The sequence below is a fragment of the Hemicordylus capensis genome, chromosome 3 (assembly GCF_027244095.1).
Source record: "Hemicordylus capensis ecotype Gifberg chromosome 3, rHemCap1.1.pri, whole genome shotgun sequence".
Classification (NCBI taxonomy): domain Eukaryota; kingdom Metazoa; phylum Chordata; class Lepidosauria; order Squamata; family Cordylidae; genus Hemicordylus; species Hemicordylus capensis.
The window spans coordinates 226051232-226071731 of record NC_069659.1 but is presented as its reverse complement, the minus strand read 5'-3'; the positions used below and the strand labels follow the sequence as shown (position 1 = coordinate 226071731).

General features: G+C 44.4%; 1 protein-coding gene across 2 annotated transcripts in view; it reads right to left on the bottom strand.

The window, feature by feature from the left end:
- Window positions 1–7068: 7068 nt before the first annotated feature.
- CABCOCO1 (ciliary associated calcium binding coiled-coil 1) overlaps window positions 7069–20500 on the bottom strand; it is a 102442-nt gene continuing 89010 nt past the window's right edge. For both annotated transcript variants that reach the window (XM_053313012.1, XM_053313013.1), the window contains 2 exons: window positions 15991–16125; window positions 7069–8857 (listed from right to left, as the gene is read on the bottom strand). In XM_053313012.1, coding sequence (XP_053168987.1) covers window positions 8783–8857; window positions 15991–16125 — 210 coding nt within the window. In that variant the 3' untranslated portion in view covers window positions 7069–8782. The remainder of the gene's footprint in view (window positions 8858–15990; window positions 16126–20500) is intronic.

Here is a 20500-nt window from a genome sequence, read left to right as displayed (position 1 = left end):
CCACCGCAGCGGGTTCTGGGAGGTGCACCGCTGCTCTGAATAGTTTTCAGGTGCGGCGGGAGGAGAGGTAAGTATCTACTAATTTACGGTTAAAGGTGCCTCCTGCCACTCCCCTGGCAGCGCCTGCACTGGCCGCCGCTGGAAGGAACTACTGTATCATGCACTTCAAGCTTTTAAAATTATCTTCTCAGAAATTTCTGGACCTATCTGCCGGAAACCGGGGTGGAATCAAGCCCTAAGAAAAGTCTCCCATCTCTCGAAGTTTAATCCCATGATGTCTTAAAAACAAAATAGAGGCATTTCTGACATTTCCCATTATTTCCTATGGGCAATCCAATCTGATTTGGCCTTCTGTATAGGTGTAATTTTATTTGGGCCACCCATTTGTATCAGCAAATTGATATGGAATTAAAAAAAAAAAAATGACCGGATGAGCCAGGGAATTCGGAAAGCAGCCCAGTTTTAGTACTCTTGGATCATTCAGAAATATCTTATTCACAGCAGGATTTCCAAGGTCTGCTTCATGCATGCAGGTATATTATGCAGTGACTACAGTACAGTGCCGGCTGCAGGATTGGAGGGGCCTTTGGGCAAGGCAGCATGCTCCTTGTGTTCCTTGAACCTGGAAGAGGAAAGTTGTGCAACCTGAGAATTCTCTTGTGTTGCCTTTGGCTTTCTTAGGTGCACCACTGCTTCATGCAAGGTAAGAATGAGGTACTGGGTGAGCCATGGGGACTTCCCTAGCAGCATCTGAACAAATGCCCAATCTTGCTTGTGCCCTGGCCCTGCTGCAGCACTGTGGTGACTTGCATGTGTGAATGCGCCATCATAGACAAACCACTCCTGACACAGTGGAGCCATCGGAACAGAGGAAGCAGCCTTAGGCCTAGTCAGACTATTGGTCCCCCAGCTCAGTACTGCCTACACCAGGGATGCACAACACAAAAGCCCCTGTGGGCAGGAATCAACAACCATGACTTGGTGTGAGGGGCCTGAGATCCATGGGACCCTGCTCTGGGACCATGAATGAGTCAGCTCCTACATTCAGCTGTAAGTCATTAAGGGATGTCCATGTGCACCTGAATTGTCTACAAGGCTTCATTCAGCTTTTTTTTACACCTTACACATGCACTTTTAAGGCATCAGATAGATAAAAATCCATAATATTTAGCATTACTATAGTACTTCTGGGTGTTCAAAAGTCTTCATGTCCATTATCTTGTGGTCTTTATGGATTTTTTAAATGGACTGCTGCTCTTAAATGGTTATGTTTTAGTGCTGCTATTGCAGCATGTATTATATAAATGCATGTATTTATTTCATGTTTATTGTGTGTGAGTTTGACTGTGCAGTTTCAACCTTCCATACCTAGTGTTGGGAGTTTTCAACAGAAATGCAGGATGCAGCAAACTAATAATCCTACCATCACCTTGTGAAGTAAACAAGTTATTAGCCCCTTATTGCAATAAAAGCTGCCTTATTGGGAGGCTGAGAGGGAGTCGCACAGGTGAGATTTGAACCATAAGTGATTTCTCATTTTCCCGCTCCCCCAGTTACTTGCTCCCATTTTTCAATAAAGCCCAATCAAGTACCAAGTGTCCTTTATTTTAATCAATAGAATCAAGCAGTGTTCACTTTGCTTCAGAAGGTCCTTAGAGAGAATATATCGTGCAGGACTTAACCCTCATTTAGTGGATTTTTAAACTGCGCAGATGTCCGGCACATGTGCAAAGTCTACATGTTAATTATCATCACACACTTATATAGCACTTTTTCATCTTCAAAGTGCTTTAAAGATCTCCCAGGGCCTTCATAAAATTTGAGAGGTGGTAGGGGAATTAGTTGATCTTCAGAGCCGGTAGTGTAAATCAAAGTCAGGCGTAGTCCATGACATGCACTTAGCACAAGAGTTTCAGTCAACTGGCTTGTACTATTAATATTTGGTGATAGAGATAATAGAAAGGGAACTGAGAAAGGGACTGGAAATAAAATGGCCAGCATCTTAATGCCATTATAAAATCTATGGTGTAGCAACATTTGAAATATTGACCACAGTTCTTGTCCTATCCAAAAAACCAAAAAGATATCAGAGCAATAAAAATATAGAAAAGAGCAATTAAAGTGATCAAGGGGTTAGAGCACATTTCTTACAATGAAAGATTAAGTGTTTAGAGCTTTTAATTTTAGACACAGTTCAAGTACAGCGGTGGCATGAAAGAGGTTTATAAAATTATGAATGGTACAGAGAAAATGGAATTTTTGCCTCCTTTCATATAATACTAAGAACTAGGAAACAACCCAATGAAATTGACTGACAGCAGGTTCAGGAGCAGAGAAAAGGAAGAACTTCCTTGCACTATGCACAATTAGTCTATGGAATTCACTTGCACAAGAGGTGGTGATGGCCACTGGCTCTAATGGATTGTTAAAATCCATTTTTAAGGAATTAGACAAATAGATGGTGAGAATTGAGAAGGTCTATCAATGTTGCTAGACATAGCAACTAAACAGAACTTCCCACGTACAGTGGCAATTAAACTTTGTCTATCAGGATCAAACTAGGTGATGGAGCAATCATGTGTTTGCTCTGTTCTCCTATAAACAGGAATATGAATTCTACATCAAGAAGAGAGTGCTGAGGAGGAAAGCCTCCACTATTCCTATTCCTCCACTATTTTATCTTGATGTGCTCTGAAGAAGTTTTTTTATTCCCAAACCAAACAGTTATTTCCACCCTCAGCCTAGGTCATCACCTACCTTGGCTTCTACAGCAGTGCCCGTGAGGAAGAATCTCCTGCTTTTCCTTTGAAAAGAAGTGGAAGGAGCAGAATTAAAATGCTGGCCTAGAATGCCTCTGTGGGCTCAAGTACAGTACTCCACTGGACTCCCATCTCTACACACTTTGTCATGGTGAAGAGGGACAATGATGGGCATTTATTTATTTATTTATTTATTTATTTGATTTTTATACCGCCCTTCCGAAATGGCTCAGGGTGGTTTACAATTAAAAACAGAAACCATTAAAACCAATAACAATTAAAACAGAAATATAAATATGAACACCAATTAAAAAACATCTTTAAAAACAATTAAACTATCAGAACAATTAAAACCCTGAAAACCAGGTTAGCATTAAAACAATTAAAACTAATTAAAAACCCTGAAAGGCCAGGCCAAACAGATGGGTTTTAAGGGCTCTCTTGAAGGTCAGTAAGGAATTAAGATGGCAAATTTCTGCTGGGAGTACATTCCACAGCCCGGGAGCAGCTACAGAGAAAGCCTGCCTCTGAGTTGCCACCAAACGAACTGGTGGTAACTGGAGATGGACCTCCTCAGATGACCTTAATGTGCGGTGGGGATCACGTAAAAGAAGGTGCTCTCTAAGATATGAGGCATGCAGGTGAAGGTAGATGGGTGTTGCTTCCCCAGCTGCTTCTGGGCCTGATATGGGAAGTTCTGTTCTACACCCCTGATGGCACCCCTGAATTTGGAAACCAATGCAACACTACCATTATCAGTACCATTAAAACGCCAAGAACAAGATCATCTATCTACATCCATAAACAAAGAACCAGGAAGCAGTGACAAAAGATTATGGAGGGACAGGAAGAAGTAGAACTAATATCTAGGCATGGAGCAATAGTGAACATAGAAAATCCACAGAAAACTAGAGAACTAGCCATGGCTACCTGTACTGCAAAACTTTAGCACTGGAGATGCCAGGGAGGGAACATGGAACCTTCTGCTCTTCCCAGAGTGGCTCCATCCTCTAAGGGGAAGATCTTCCAGTGCTCACACATCAAGTCTCCCATTCATATGCAACCAGGGCAGACCCTGCTTAGCTTAGGGGACAAGTCATGCTTGCTACCACAAGACTAGCTCACCTCTCCTATGAAGGAGTGAAGGCCATAAGGTCAAAATCAGGAAGCTAGTTCCTTTAAGAGAAACAGTGGTGCTTGGTTGGAGGGCCAGGAAAGAAGCAAGGAAAGAACAAGAGGTGCCAGACATAGGAGTGGGGGGTGCGAGAGGTTAGAACCACAAAAAAGCTAGACATGGGAGGGGTTGAAAGACAGGAGGGTGCCTGCATCCCAGTGAGGCAGCAAACAACAGCATGCCTAAGCAGCAATCTGGACCCTTTTCAATCTGGCTTCCGCCCCGGGTATGGGACTGAGACTGCCTTGGTCGCTCTAGTGGATGACCTACGCCGGGAACTAGACAGGGGGAGTGCGTCCCTGTTGGTTCTGCTGGACCTCTCGGCGGCGTTCGATACCATCGACCATGGTATCCTTCTGGGCCGCCTCTCGAGTATGGGAATCGGAGGCACTGCGTTGCAGTGGTTCCGGTCCTTTCTTGGGGGGAGGGTCCAGAAGGTGGTGCTGGGGGACTACTGCTCGGCCCCGTGGCTGTTGGCCTGTGGGGTCCCGCAGGGTTCGGTCTTGTCCCCCATGCTGTTTAACATCTACATGAAGCTGCTGGGAGAGGTCATCCGGGGACTTGGACTGAGTTGTCAGCAATATGCGGATGACACTCAGCTCTATCTCTCCTTGTCATCTGATCCTAGGGAGGCGGTGGATGTCCTGAACCGGGGGCTGGAGGCCGTGATGGGTTGGATGTGGGCTAACAAACTGAAATTGAATCCGGATAAGACGGAGGTACTGTTGGTCAGTAGGAGAGCCAATCGGGATGAGGAGATTTTACCGGTTCTGGATGGGGTTGCACTCCCCTTGAAGGAGCAAGTACGCAGCTTGGGGGTACTACTGGACCCGGCTCTGCTTTTGGAAGCTCAGGTGGAGGCGGTGGCCAGGGGTGCCTTTGCACGGCTTCGGCTGGTGCGCCAGCTGCGTCCCTTTCTCGAGAAGGCAGATCTGGCCACGGTTACCCACGCCTTAGTCACATCGCGGCTGGATTACTGTAACGCGCTCTACGTGGGGCTGCCCTTGAAGAATATCCGGAAACTGCAGCTAGTGCAAAACACGGCAGCGAGGGTTTTATCCGGAGCTGCCCGTTGGGAACATATCACCCCCATTTTGAAAGAGCTGCACTGGCTACCGGTTCGTTTCCGGGTCCAATTCAAGGTGCTGGTTTTGACCTTTAAAGCCCTAAACGGTTTGGGCCCAGGGTATTTGAGGGACCGCCTGCTCCCAAGGGTTGCTGCCCGCTTGACGAGGACATCTGAGGGGGCCCTGCTCCGGGTGCCGACAATGAGAGAGGCCCGGCTGTCGTGCACTCGGGACACGGCCTTCTCTGTTGCTGCCCCCAGACTCTGGAATGCTCTCCCAGTGGCCATTCGTTCCTCGGACTCCATCACGGCTTTTAGAAAGCTTGTAAAGACTTGGCTTTTTACCCAGGCTTTTACATAATCATTTTTACTGCTACTTCTGGGTGTTTTTATTTGTTGTATTGTTTTATGCCTGTTTTTATATGTTTTTATACTTTTAGCATGATGTTTTTATTGTGTTTTTATTGTATGTTTTTAACTTTTGTATACCGCCTTGGGGCTATTTTTTAACGAAAGGCGGTATAAAAATGCAAAAATAAATAAATAAATAAAATAAAGACCTGAACCCCATAGAGAATCTATGGGGCATTGCCAAGAGAAGGATGAGAGACATGAGACCAAACAATGCAGAAGAGCTAAAGGCTGCTATTGAAGCATCCTGGTCTTCCATAACACCTCAGCAGTGCCACAGGCTGATAGCATCCATGCCACGCCGCATTGAGGCAGTAATTGCTGCAAAAGGGGCCCAAACCAAGTACTGAATACATATGCACGCTTATACTTTTCAGAGGTCCGATATTGTTCTATTTACAATCCTTGTTTTATTGGTTTCATGTAATATTCAAATTTTCTGGGATTGTGGATTTGGGGTTCTCATGAGCTGTACGCCATGATCATCACAATTATAACAAATTAAGGCTTGACTTATCTCGCTTTGCATGTAATGCGTCTATCTCATATATCAGTTTCACCTTTTAATTTGCATTACTGAAATTAATGGACTTTTGCACGATATTCTAATTTTTCGAGTTTCACCTGTATAGTTGTGCCATCAAGTTGGTGTTGACTCCTGGCGACCACAGAGCCCTGTGGTTTTCATCTCCCGTGCAGGATTTTAGCACTTTCCTATATCGCTGTTGACTGATATAGGTGTTTCCAACATACCAGCAGGGATTCGAACCGGCAACCTCTTGCTTGCTAGGCAAGTTACTTCCCCACTGTGCTATTAGGTGGCTAAAAGACTCTCTTCTCAGTAGCAACCTTTTATCTAAATAAAGATGGCTGCTGCCTCTCATCTCCCTAGCTGGACCACATGAGCTACTAGAGAAAGCTGAGTTGTGTCTAACGTGATCATAATATAATTGCTGAACCTCTTTTATGCCCGCAGCAGCTGCTAACAGTTCTTTGCATGTTTACTGCAGAATAAGCTCTACTGTTAATGAGGAGGAAGTAATGGGGGGGGGGGTTATAGGAAATGGGAGAGTAGTAATGGAAATCTCCTTTTAAATAATGTGTACATCAAAATATTCCTGGGCAATATTTTCCCAGGGAAATGATGGAAATAACTTTTTAAAAGCAGGGAGGGAGATAAATGAACAATCCTTCATAATAAAGGTGGTGGAGAGGATAAACATACCTCCCCACACCACTGCCCAGCATGCACATTATGCTCTTGTAATTCTGATATTATCCACAGCATCCCACGGATCTGTAAGTTAAAATTCTAAACCCTTTCCCTCCTACTCCGAAGACAATATAGCAAGGAAGAGATAGTAACCATTAAATGGGAGCCCATGGTTTAAACAAGAGAAATGTACTCTGTATGCTCAGAAGCTTTTACAATATAATTCTTGTGTGGGGGGGGGGTTCCTATGCTTTCTATACACACATGCGCGCGCGCGCACAGACACACACACACACACACGTCGTAACCTCTTTGTAATTTGTCCTCCATAGGATCTAATGAAGAGAAATGCGCTCTGTATATGCTCAGAACCTGTGCCACTGGCAGCGTTTATAATGTCCTACTTTGTAGACCATAGGCAAAGAAAGAAGCAGACATCAAGAAGTATGATTAAACATTATGCAGCTTTATTGAAACAACAAATGTAGTGTTTTAATAATAGCTAGGAGCTACTTATAATTCCTTCTAAAAAGTTGCTCATGCATGTTAGTATTGATAGCTGACTAAAGTGGATGTGGCACTAGTCTTCTGAACCCAAATTTATATCTTTTGAATTGCGAATCTATTTTTCTTCTGAGGGAGGAATATATAAAGTAGATTTTCAGTATAAACAAAGCAGAAACTGTGTGGATTTGTTAGTGAATAGCATTGCAGGCCTCTTGTAAAAATTACTACACTAATGCTGGCAGAACTGTTTTTACTTCTCTCCCACTAAATCCCTATATCGTTTTTCACTTTTAATTCACTCTAGGCACCCATTTGCAAACATTTGAGAATAGAGTACATTGTAAGATGACTGTAATGTTCTTCCCATTGTATGTACCCAGAATCAGGTATTGAGAAGTATACTGCCTCTGAAGGTTCCATTCAGCTTACTTGGCTCTTGCTGTTTCATGAAATCTGCTAAAGGATTACTCTCCATTTTCTATTAAGTGTGTGGAATTGGGCCACAGTTGTTGGTTATCTTTTTATTCTGAAAAACAACCACTAGCTACTAAACTTATGTAAAACATCTGTGCATATTTAGTAAGAGACTATAGGTGAAATTACTCAAAACAACCTACAGAGCTACACAATTTTAAACCTACACATACTACTAATTTAGTGCCCCTTCAAATAACAATATTATAATATTGTTTAAATGCCTTCAGTTTCAGATGAGAGTTTAATGCCTTCTCTTAAGATGAGTTTTAGTGCTCTTTCAAAGAACATTAAAATATTTTTAAAATGCCTTCAGTTTCAGATGATAGTTGAATGCTCACAATTTTCACTCATGCCCTAAAAAGCATGGTGGTTACCTTAACTTCCACACCATGTAAGCAGTAACTTCAATTTCCTTATTCATTTTTGTTGCCATACATTCAAAACGAAAACATCCTGTTCATTTTCTTGAAAGTTATTTCTGACCATTCAGGGCAGACAAATAAGAATTGGGGAGCAACAGCAGGAGAGAGGGCATGCCCTCAACTCCTGCCTGTAGGCTCCCAATGGCATCTGGTGGGCCACTGTGTGAAACAGGATGCTGCACTAGATGGCCTTGGGCCTGATCCAGCAGGGCTGTTCTTAAGTTTTTATGAATGTGCAGACTTTAATGCACATTTTCCATGTTTTAGGTGTAACAGCTATGAATATCCCTGCAATCTGGACAAAGTGAAGAGAATAGTAGAGATGTCTCTGAACTGCTTAAGTGGTGGGGAAAGAGAAGGGAGGAAGAGAGGGAAAACATGACTCTTTTAGAAAAGGGATTGTTGGTTTTTTTATCCCTAATGGCTTAGAATCTTTGCCTGGATAATCTGCATGTCTTAGGGAAATTTCACAAATCTAACAACACTCAAAAACAACAAAATCAGGACACTTCTTTGAAAGAAGTTTCAGTTTTAATTTTCTTCCTCCTCTACCAAGTATTCAACTATATTTAGTAACGCTAAATTACAGAGAGAGGTGTTCTATAGACTGTAGAATAATGCCTCCCGGATGATGAAAATGAACCCAGTTTAGCCGACCTTAGAAAACATGACATAGGAATCACTGTCTTTTGTTTCAGACAAGCTGTGTAAGATGCCACCATCACTCTGCTAGCACAGGTTTTTTCTTCTTCTTCAGACTTTCTTCAGCTTGTCTATTCTCACAGAGAACACCTCTTCCTGTGTTTGTAGCTTTTCATTTATCTCAATCTGTAAAGACAATTTAAAAAAAGAAGAAGTGGATGTAATGGAGTTATCAGCTGCTGCACATTGTCTTCATGGTTTCAGCATAGCAAAGGCAGACATTATCCTTCATACACCTTCCTGTTTAACAGATGTTACGATGCCCCAGCCTGTATCTACATGATAACACGTTATCATACGACTGTGTATAGTTCAATGTATTGTATGTTTGCCATGAACAGGAAGTGGTATGGTGACAATCATTCCCCACCCCCCGCAAATAACTGCATTCTCAGACATTTACCAATAAATAACAAACTGTGGGTGGAGGAAAAATCGTCTGGCATCTGGGTTATTGGCTCCCCTTTCTTTCCTTGGCTGCAGATGTTTAAGATTTAGAAAAGCTCTATTGCACTTAAAAACAGGTCGCTGGAAATGTAATGAAATGAAACAAAACACAGAACTAGTTTAGTAGATACTGCTTGTCTCATTTTAGCTATAGCTTAATTGCCAATAAGTATCAGGCGCACGGGCATCTGAATGCAGAGCTCAGATTTCATTGCAGTATTCACAGCAAAGGTACAAGGGCGGTGACAAACATTCCCTGGCAGCGATAATATGTCTCTGCAACTCTGTTGCCTAAAGAACTATACAAACACTGGATCAAATTCCATGAATATCAGCGGCCTTGGAATTTATGTAACCTTTTCAGTATGCGGACATGTGTATGTTTGTGGAAACAGATGGTGTGGTTTGACGAAACAGCCCCAAAAGGGATGGAACACAACAAAATGTAGCCTTTCCAAGAACTGTACATTTTATATGGAAACTTCAGAAGAAGTTTAGATGTGTGGTATTGACTCCACACTGAGTTTCCTGACCTCTCTTTTGATTTCATAATGATTTTGCAGGAGTGCTGCCATTGACACCAGAATGGCATTTAGCCCCCAAACCAATTCATGAAAGATAACTAGTGAGTTAACCTTTAAGACAGCAGTGGGCAGGAGGTAGATTGTGTTCCACTGTGGCCAGTTTCTGTAGGTCCATTTTAATGCCTCCTGGGATTCTTACTAAGAATGTTGGGCTCAGGCAGATTTGGTCTCAAAAGCAAAATATTTCTCGGCTCTTAACATAAGTGCATACTCAGGGTCACTTAAGATAGATGAGTTAAGCCTGAACTGTTAAGAGATCCTTCCTAAGGAAGTCACTCTGGCTTTGTAAGTTTAAAGCACAATTTCTGGATCATGGGCATTCCAGGAAAGAAGAAAAAGGCAAATTATGCAAGACTGCAGCCAGCCCATCCTTATTTTAAGACAAACTTTTGTTCACTTGTTTCAGAAATTGTGTTATTAGCATGTTTCAACTACTACAATGATGACAAAGAATATTTATATAACGCTCTTCAACCAAAGTTCCCAAAGTGGTTTACATAGAAAAGGAAATAATACAGAAATAAGATGGACCCCCTGTCCCCAAAGGGCTAACAATCTAAAAAGAAACATAAGGCAGATACAAGCAACAGCCACTGGAGGGATGCTGTGCTGGAGTTGGATAGGGCCAGTTACTCTCCCTATGCTAAATATGAGAAGATAATCACTTTAAAAGGTGTCTCTTTGCTCAGTTAGCAGGGGTAACTGAAAGGATGTGATATATTCAGATTGGACCATCAGGGTGAAGTGAGGAACCAGAAGGATGAGCCAGCTGGAGAAATGAAGCCAAAATGTACCAGAGCCAGGAAGACTGTTGTCCAGGCAAAATCCCAGCCCAAAGCTTTATATAGCACTTTCTATCTAGCAGGGCTCAATGACCAGCTAGGGTAGCTGGGGCCAAGGCAGAGCCTGAGGACCCTTCACTGCCCAGGAGATGCTCCAAGCTACAATCCCAGTGGCTCCCCTCAAAGGGCAGATGGACTCCCAACTTGGGCCTGCCTGCTTTCTGACACAACACTAGTTACATTCCTGCTACTATTCCTATTTTGTATTTATCGCTGTGGGCACTATCAAAGCACAAATGCAGCCCCTGTCCTTGCTCAAAGAACTGACAAAGACAGATAAGACAAAGATGAAGGGAGTGGGCAAAGCTCGATCAAAGGAGTAGGGCAGACGAGGAAGAGAAATGTAGTGAGGTGGGAGGGTGAACTGGCAGCAGGTATAAATAAAAGGTGCCAGCCTCATGCCATAGGGAAGATATTTCAGAAGGAGAATGCAACATTCCTTTCCAAACTCACCCTGTTGCAGCTCTAATCATGCAGACAGCCAGTTGTCTATAGTTGTCAGTTTGTCCATAGCCTCTGGCCATGTAGCAAGCCAATCTATTGTTTGAAGCTGTTGAGCTACTCACCTAATAAAAGTTGTATTACTTCAGGGGTGGTGAGTTCACTGACTTGGCACTCCAAAGGGATAAAATATCCCTTTTGATCACAAGCATCACTATACCATGCTTCTCTGATATCCAGCATCTACCTCCCTCTTGGGCAGAGCCTCAGGGACAGAATTTTTACCCCTTTCCCCCCACTCACACTGCACTCTGCAGCATCTTTTTCAGCGGTTGCCACTGGCAATTGGTGATGTTGCTGGAGAAGGAAGAACAGCGGCATTCCAGAATCTTTGCGTTAACATCCATATGTCTCTCCTAAGAAGAGCTACAGAGACCCCAGGTGTCTCATGAATTAATCCAGAGCTTTAGGATATGAAACTGCAGGGCAGATGATAGAATGCACATGGAAGAAAACTTGGGCCAGATTCAATCAAGGAGAGCTCAAAGCACATTTTACAACTGTGGTGGCGATGACAGCAAAGAAGTGATTTTTCTGTGCCACCACTGCATCGGCTCCATAGTGTTCAGTGGAGCTTTTCCATATTGTTACAGGGCTACCACATCTGCCCATTTCAGAGGGGAAAGTATTACAGGTTTTATAATGATTGTCCACAGCTTCAGGTGCCATTTTGTTGGCAGAGAACAAAAATAACACAACACATCTTATGGCCCTTCAAAAGAAACAAAGGGAAGGATTGGGAAGTACTTAAGCAATAGTAAATAAGGGCAGATGGCAGGGAAGATATCCTGGATCCACTCTAAGAAGAGTATTCTTAATTCCTTCCAACTGAAGCATACATCATCACTAGCAAAGCCTTTGGCTAAAAAGGACAGCTGAATTCTTACAGACTTGATGAGTACCCATCTTGATTTTGAAAGAGGACTATCCATTCAATCAGCATGACAAAGATCTACTAAGCTCAAATGACCTAAAGCTAAAAACAGCAACAAAGATGATTGGCAGAGATTCACAGTTACAGTCATCCTGAGATGAACAGATGATGGGCCTCTCCTTACTATACATAGGCACACCTTACCAAAAAAGCAATCCCTGAAGAAATGTGGAAAGCAAATAGCTTGTACAGGATGTAGTAGTGAGCAGAAAAGGGGAAGATAAGAGGAACTATGCTTAGTGTATGGAATTAGACAGTCAGGAACAGAAGCCTGAAGCTGGTTCCAAAGTGATAGGAAGTCTGTTAAGAAAGAAAGGTGATAGGATACATCATAACATTATTGAGATGCAAGAGACTCAAGTGTGATAGACACAAGATGCACATCAAAATATCTAAGAAGCCTTATGATCACTGGCTGACATGCGCTGCAGTGTAACATGGATGGTTTGGAATGGCCCATGCAGGACTCTAACACACACAGCCACAGTGCTGTGCAAGAGGGCTGTCCCAGTACAATATTCACTCTTGTGAGATCACAGGTCGCATGCTATTTGCACTGTGGTTGTATGTGTTAGAGTCCTGCAGCAGTGTGGGACGTTTTGAACCGTCCATGTTACACTGCAGGGCATGTCAGCCATTGTCCCATTCCTCTGAATTAACATGTTGATATAAAGTGTTGCATCAATTCCTTTCCAGTTTTCTGAATGTTTGTGATGGGGGAAGGAGGATAGAGGGGGGGAAAGAAGAACCTCTATTTAAGAAATGCATGTGGACATCTTTATTTTGCAGGATACATGTTTCCACTGTTCTCTGATTTCAATCTTTGAAGAATATTTTCTATGTCATTCTGATGGCCACTTGCTTCATAGTTTGAGTACAATTATGTTACATTCTACAATTTTTCTCAGTTCTAATACCTGAATGGGTTGGGACTGGGATCAGGGGCGTAGCAAGGTTGGAGGGGGCCCAGAGACAAGATTTTAAAATGGGCCCCTCGCTGATACACACACACAAACACACTTCACAATATATAGTGCACTCACATCCCCATTATGAATATCCAGTTCACATTGAATCTAGTTTTTTTACTCTCTGCTCCTGCCGATCTCCAAAAGACTCAACATAATTCAAAGGGGGTGCAACATGGGCAGGTGGGGAGTCATGTGATGTGCCTCTGGGGGGTCCCTTGAGGCATTGGGGCCCCAAGACGACTGCCTCCCCTTGCCTAATGGTAGTTACGCCCCTGACTGGGATACCTGAAGGAAAGTTAATAGAAAATACTCTGGAGAGAAATGTGTCTCATCTATTATATTAATTCTCGTAGACGTGCCTCTGTGGGGATGCGTCCCGGCAACACAGCGGATTGGCTGGGCAGTGGAGGCGCCGGATTGGCTGGGCAGTGGTTGGCCGTGTAGGGAAGTGGCCGCTTAGGGAGGAAAAGGAAAAGAAGGAAAGCGGGCAAGCGGAGAGGAGAACTGAACGGACTGGGGCAGAAGGGAGGGGGGAAGCTGCGGGGAGAGAAAACGGTGGAACCTGGCTGGGCAGAGACAAACGGCTGGCCGCTTCGGAAGATGCTGCTGGAAGGAGCCGGCTGAATGCTTGCACTGGGGACTGGAGGAAGGAGGAGGCAGCAATGGCCAGCGGGGAAAACACAAGCAGGCTAAAAAGCGTGGGGGGGGGAGCATGAATGAGAGAGCGAAAAAGAGAGAAAGAAAGAGGGGGAAACGGAGGAGGGAGCAAGCTGGGGCAGAAGGCTTGGGGTGGAGGGGACTGGGGTAGAAGGCTTGGGGGGAGAGCGGACTGGGGCAGAAGATGGGGGGAGTGTACTGCGGAGGCAAGCAGCGGGCCATGGAGCTGGCAGGCCTGGCCTGGCAACTGGTGGTGGTTGCAGACTCTAGTGAGCGAGAGAGGCAGGTGGGGGGGGGAGACAGAGCGAGCAAGAGAGGTGCGTGGGGGGGGGAGAGAAAGAGCGAGCGAGAGAGGCGCTCGGGGAGGGGGAGACAGCGAGCGAGAGAGGCGCTCGGGGAGGGGGAGACAGCGAGCGAGAGAGGCGCGCGGGGGGAGAGACAGTGAGTGAGAGAGGCACGGGGAGAGAGACAGTGTGAGCGAGGGAGGCGCGGGGGAGGGGGAGACAGTGCGGGCGAGAGAGGCGCGGGGGAGGGGGAGACAGTGCGGGCGAGAGAGGCGCGGGGTAGGGGGAGACAGCACGGGCGAGAGAGGCGCGGGGGAGAGAGACAGCATGAGTGAGAGAGGCGCGGGGGAGAGAGACAGCGCGAGCGAGAGAGGCGCGGGGGAAAGAGACAGCGCGAGCGAGAGAAGCGCGAAGGGAGAGAGACAGCACGAGCGAGAGAAACACGGGGGAGAGAAACAGTGCGAGCGAGAGAGGCGTGGGGGGAGAGAGACAGCGCGAGCGAGAGAGGCGGTGGGGGGGCAGAGGCAGAGTGAGCGAGAAAGGCGGTGGGGGGGCAGAGCGAGCAAGAGAGCTGTTGTGGGGGGGGGCAGAGCGAGTGAGAGGGCTGTGGGAGGACCAGCCAAACAAATTCTCCCAACTAACTCCAAAAAGGAAGTGAACTACCGCACAGATGCTCTGTGCGGGTTCAGCTAGTATATAGTAATACATCTATTTGGAAAGGATGATAAAATCTAAGAGGTTAGCTTGGCTGGCCTTCAAGTGTTTCAAAATGCAGGATGAGAGTGTAATAAAGCCTGTGTCCTGAGATGCTAATAGCAATGGTGAATTTGATACGATGCACATTTCTTCAACTCTTAATCATAACTTAACTATGACACCTATTCAAAAGTCTTGTTTCTCTCTCTCTTTTTTGGGGAAGCTTCTCTATTAACCAAAAATTACTTTCATTATTAACAAATTATTTACTTGTTAATAATGAAAGCATTGTGCAAGATACATCTTGTCACAGTTCCTAGGAAATACTTAACAGTCTTGACTAGCTGTTATTCTGCTGACACTATTATCATGCATTGGGTCATTATGGATGACTGTTTTTCCTACCCCTGCCAATGACCTCACAATAGGATCCGGGCTAGGAAGCCTATCACACTATAGCGAACTATTAAATTGCTCAATGTTCTATCCAGCCCAGACCTACACAGCTTGTCTTGTACCATGCCAAGCACAGCCTGCCAGCCATATATGGCATCTCACCATATGTGGCTTGAGACATGTCCTGTTTTTGATGCTAAGTTGGGATTGTAAAACAGGGGAAAGGTATGTTGTGAAACACCTGGCAGAATACAACACATTGTTGGTGAGCTACATTCAGCTTCATAGATCACACATTATTTGAGCCTGATCTTTCCCTCATACCAAACATATGAACTAGTGATTTTTCAAAAACAACAACCCATGCTCAGATTATGCCATCATTACTTCTGTCTCTTTTCTGTACTGGAGGTTAGTGCCGTTTGATTTGCATGCCACTGCATGAAACCCATCTTTCATTATCTGCATTATCACACAGCATTCAGTTGGTACACTGACGCATCCAGTGTGCTAGGCATTGCTCAGAATACAAAATGACATGGATTCGAAGGTCAATTCGACAGGGACTGAGGGATATGAACCAGCTGAAGATGAAGCCAGCAAACAGATAAATATGTTTTTCTGTCTAGGCATTATACTGAGTTCATAATCAGCTCTGTGCAGGGCCTTACATCATCACACATTTGGGTTGGGATAATGGCACTGAAGGGGATAACACAGGGTGAATATTAATGGGATCAAACCATGGCCAATATAAATAAATAAAGGTATGAAGTTATGTTAGTAAATATATCAGCTCACATATTATTTTGCATATTTTTTATCTTTCAAGATAAATGTGTGGTTGTTATCTGAATTCTACTATCATGATAAGGAATCAGTTTATCATTACTAAGGCTGAGCAATGGGCTACAGCTAGAATGAGGAAACACTTTAAGCAATAATACCTGAAGGCTGCCGATCATATCACCAGTGACTTCGCCTAGTACTGACTTAACATCCTGCATGGTGAAACCTTCCAAAGGATCTACAACAGGTTCTGCTTCAGGCTGCAACTCTGGCTGAATTTCTCCAGCAATTTCCTAAGAGCACAAAGAAACCTAACATGCATGCACATCTGTTTGAACACAACATACAAAATCAACTTTGTTGTATTGGTATAAAAGAAGTAACCTTTGGAGGAGTTGTGTTCCACACCCCTACTTCTGACCTATTTATATTTATTGAATTTTTACTCTGCCCTTCAGATTAAAAATCTCTCTGAGCAGCCTACAGTATTAAAAAAACAAACAAAAACAGCAGCAGCAACACCACAATATATAAAAATACATTAAAACAAATAATCTAAAAGACTATGGCATATAAAAAGGTCTTCATCTGGAACTGTAAAGATGAAAATTTGGTGCCAGGTAAGTCCTTCTGAGAGCACAGGCAGGGGGCCATACTGAGAAGGCCCTTTCCAGGGTCCTGATGGGATAGCAACCTGGAGCAAGGCATCCAAAGCTGATCTCAGCATCCAGGCAGGTTGATAAGGGATGAGGCAGTCCTTGAGCTATCCTGGTCCTAAGCCATTTAAGGCTTTAAACTAACTAGCACCTTGAATGGAGTTTAGTAATTGACTGGGAGCTAACAGGGTTGTTTCAACACTGGGGAGATAAGCTCCACATACCTGACCCCAATTAACAACCTAGCTGAGGGATTTTGTATTAACTGCAGTTTCTGGAGCATCTTCAAGGGTAGTCCCATGTACAGTGTACTGCAACCGTCCATTCAAGATATTACCAGAGCAAGCGTAACTGTGACAAGGCTAGGAGAGGTTTCAGGTGGTGTATCAGCCAAAGGTGGTAAAAGGTTTTCATTCCAATGAGGCTACTTAAAAAAAAAATATTTATCAAATTTGTATGCCGCCCCAAACCTTTGTCTCTGGGTGGCTCACAACAAGATAAAAAGTTAAAACACAAAAATAAAAACTGTACAACAGTTTAAAACCACAACTAAATTAAAAAGCTTGGGTAAAAAGGTAGGTCATAAGATTTTTTAAAAGTTGTCAGAGATGGAGAGGCTTTCACCTTGACAGAGAGTGTATTCCAGATTCTCGGGGCAGAGAAGGCCCACCCCCACATAACCCCCAGATGAGCTAGTGGCAGCTGCAGATGGATGTCTCTGGATGATCTTAGTGGGTAATGGGGCTCATAGCAAAGAAAACATTTTCTTAAATACTCAGGGCCTAAGCTGTTAGGGCTTTATAGGTTATAACCAGCACCTTGTATTTTGCCTGGAAACTTACTGGTAGCCAGTGTAGCTCTTCCAATATAGACGTAATTTGGTTTTCAGACTATTTACAAAGGTATCCCCACATAGAGCACACTGCAGTAATCAAGTCTGAAGGTTACCAGCAGATGTACCATCATTCTGAGGTTGTTCATCTCAAGAAACGGACACAGCTGGCGTATCAGCCGAAGTTGATAGAAAGCACCTCTGGCCACTGCCTCGACCTGGGATACCAGGGAGAGTTGTGGATTCAGAAGCACTCCCAGACTGCATACTGTTCCTTCTGGGGAAGTGTGACCCCATCCAGAATGGGCAGATCAAAATCATCTCCCGAGTTCTAACCTCGCACAATAAGTACCTTGCCTTATCTGGATTCAGTCTCAGTTTGTTAACCCTCATCCATCCCATTACTGCCTCCAGGCAGGTATTTAGGGAGGTTACACCTTCTCCTGATGATGACATGGAGAAGTAGATTTGGGTGTCAACTGCATACTGATAACAGACTGTACCAAATCTCCTAATGATCTCTCCCAGCAGTTTCATGTAGATATTAAAAAGCATTGGAGACAGTATGGAGCCCTGGGGAAAACCATACAAAAGTTCACAATCAGAAGAATGACAGTCTGCAAGCAACGCCATCTGGAATCTGCCCAAGAGGTAGGAGCGGAACCATTGCAAAGCAGTTCCTCCCACCCCCAACCCTTTCAGGCGATCCAGAAGGAAACTATGGTTGATAGTATCGAAAGCCACCAAGAGATCCAAAAGGACCAACAGAGTCACACTTCCTCTGTCAATTCCCAATTGGAGATCATCCATGAGGTTGACCAAGGCAGTGTCTACCCCATAGCCCACCCAAAAGCCAGTTTGAAATGGGTCTGGATAATCAATTTCCTCCAAGACTGCCTGGAGCTGGGAGGCCACCACTCTCTCAATTACCTTGCCCAAACATGGAAGGTTGGAGACAGGCCTATAGTTGCTTAACTCTGAGGGATCCAATGCAGGCCTCTTCAAAAGAGGTCTGATAATTGCCTCCTTAAGACAGGGAGGCATCCTATCCTCTCTCACAGAAGCATTTATAATCTCTATCAGGCCTTCTACCACAACTTCCCTGCTAGATAATATAAGCCATGATGGACGAGGGTTAAGAGAACAGGTGGTAGGCTGCACCGCTCCAAGTAGTTTGTCCACCTCCTCAAGAGTCACAAACTGAAACTGATCCAACCTAACCACATAAGAGGAGTTGTTGGACACTTCTGTATCAGACACTGCAGTAATTGTGGGATCTGAGTCTAAGTCGGCCCAAATACGAGATATTTTGCCCACAAAGAACTCATTTAAAATGTTGCAGCGGTTAATTGATGGACCCAAATTCTGATTCAGGGAAGGAGGGATGTGTACTAACCCCCTCACAACCCCGAACAACTCCGCCGGATGTGAGCTTGCGGATGCAATACATGCAGAAAAGAATTGCTTCTTTGCCACACATTATCAGAGCATAGATCTTCAAATGTGCTCTATGACTTAATCCGTCAGATTCAAGTCGGTTCTTTCTCCACTTGTGCTCCAGTCATCTATCTTGCCGCTTCTGCTCCCGTAGATCTTCTGTATACCAAGGGGTCAATTTTGAAGCGGGTTGGAGAGGATTCTTAGGGGTGATCGTGTCTACTGCCCTGGTGAACTGACTGTTCCAATTCTCCACCAGGACATCAACAGGATCACCTGCAGAGCCAACATTAAATCCTTCCAAGACTTCTTGGAATCCTATTGGATCCAATAACCTCAGGCGGAACATCCTAATAGACCCCCTCACCCCTGCGGAAGTGGGACATGAGTGTGAGTCAAAGCTTAAGCTGATGGTGGTCCATCCATGACAATGGGGAAATCACAGGAGTCCCCACCCATGGAACACCACCCTGATCAGAGTGAAAGACAAGATCGAGCATGTGACCAGTACTACGTGTGGGTGCTGAGACCACCTGGGATAGGCCTATAGTTGTCATGGCCAATATGAACACCTGAACTGCCCCGGACAAATTGGTCCCAAAGTGAACACTGAAGTCCCCCAGCACCACAAGTTTGGGGGAGTCCAACGCTAACCTGGCAACCAAGTCCGTGAGCTCAGTTAGGGACTCCGTTGGGCAGCGGGGTGATTGGTACACCAACAGACGTTCCAGTCTATCCCTGGTCCCCAGGCTTAAGTACACACACTCGATATGACCAGACACTTTGACAGGGATCCTGGTAAGGGAGATGTCATTCTTACAGACCACAGCCACTCCACCTTCCCACCCACGTCCCTTCACCTGCTCCTCAACAGAGTACCCTGGAGGGAGAAGATGGGACCAGACTGGGCCACCAGCCTCTCCCAACTATCTCCCCATCTCTGGACAAACCTAAACACATAGATTGATTTCACCCAAGACTCCACAATAAAAGCCCCCCACAATAGCCTTTAGGCTATTGTTTGTTTGATTTGATTTGATTTGATTTGATTTGATTTGATTTGATTTGATTTGATTTTTATACCACCCATCCAAAATGGCTCAGGGCGGTTTACAATTAAAACAAACCATTAAAACAGTAAAGAGCTAAAACAAAAATTAAAAAAACAATATAACAACAATTAATTTAAAAACATTTTAAAACAACAATTAAACAATTGCAGTAATTAAAAACCCTAAAACTGGATTAAAATATTAAAACCGATTTAAAAACCCTGGAAAGCCAGGCCAAACAGATACGTTTTAAGGGCTCTCCTGAAGGCTAATAGAGAATTCAAATTACGAATTTCTGCAGGGAGCTCATTCCACAACCCTGGAGCAGCTATAGAGAAGGCCCGCCTCTGAGTCACCACCAGATGAGCTGGTGGTAACTGGAGATGAACCTCCACAGATGACCTTAATGTATGGTGGGGATCACGCAAAAGGAGGCACTCTCTAAGGTAACTCGGGCCTAAGCCGTTCAGGGCTTAAAAGGTAATAACCAGCACTTTGTATTTTGCCCGGAAACATATTGGCAGCCAGTGGAATTGTTTCAAAACAGGCATAATATGGTCTCTCTGGGTTACCCCAGAGACCAATCTGGCTGCCGCATTCTGAACTAATTGAAGTTTCCGAACTACATACGAAGGCAGCCCCACGTAGAGCGCATTGCAATAGTCAAGCCAGGAGGTTACCAGCTGGTGCA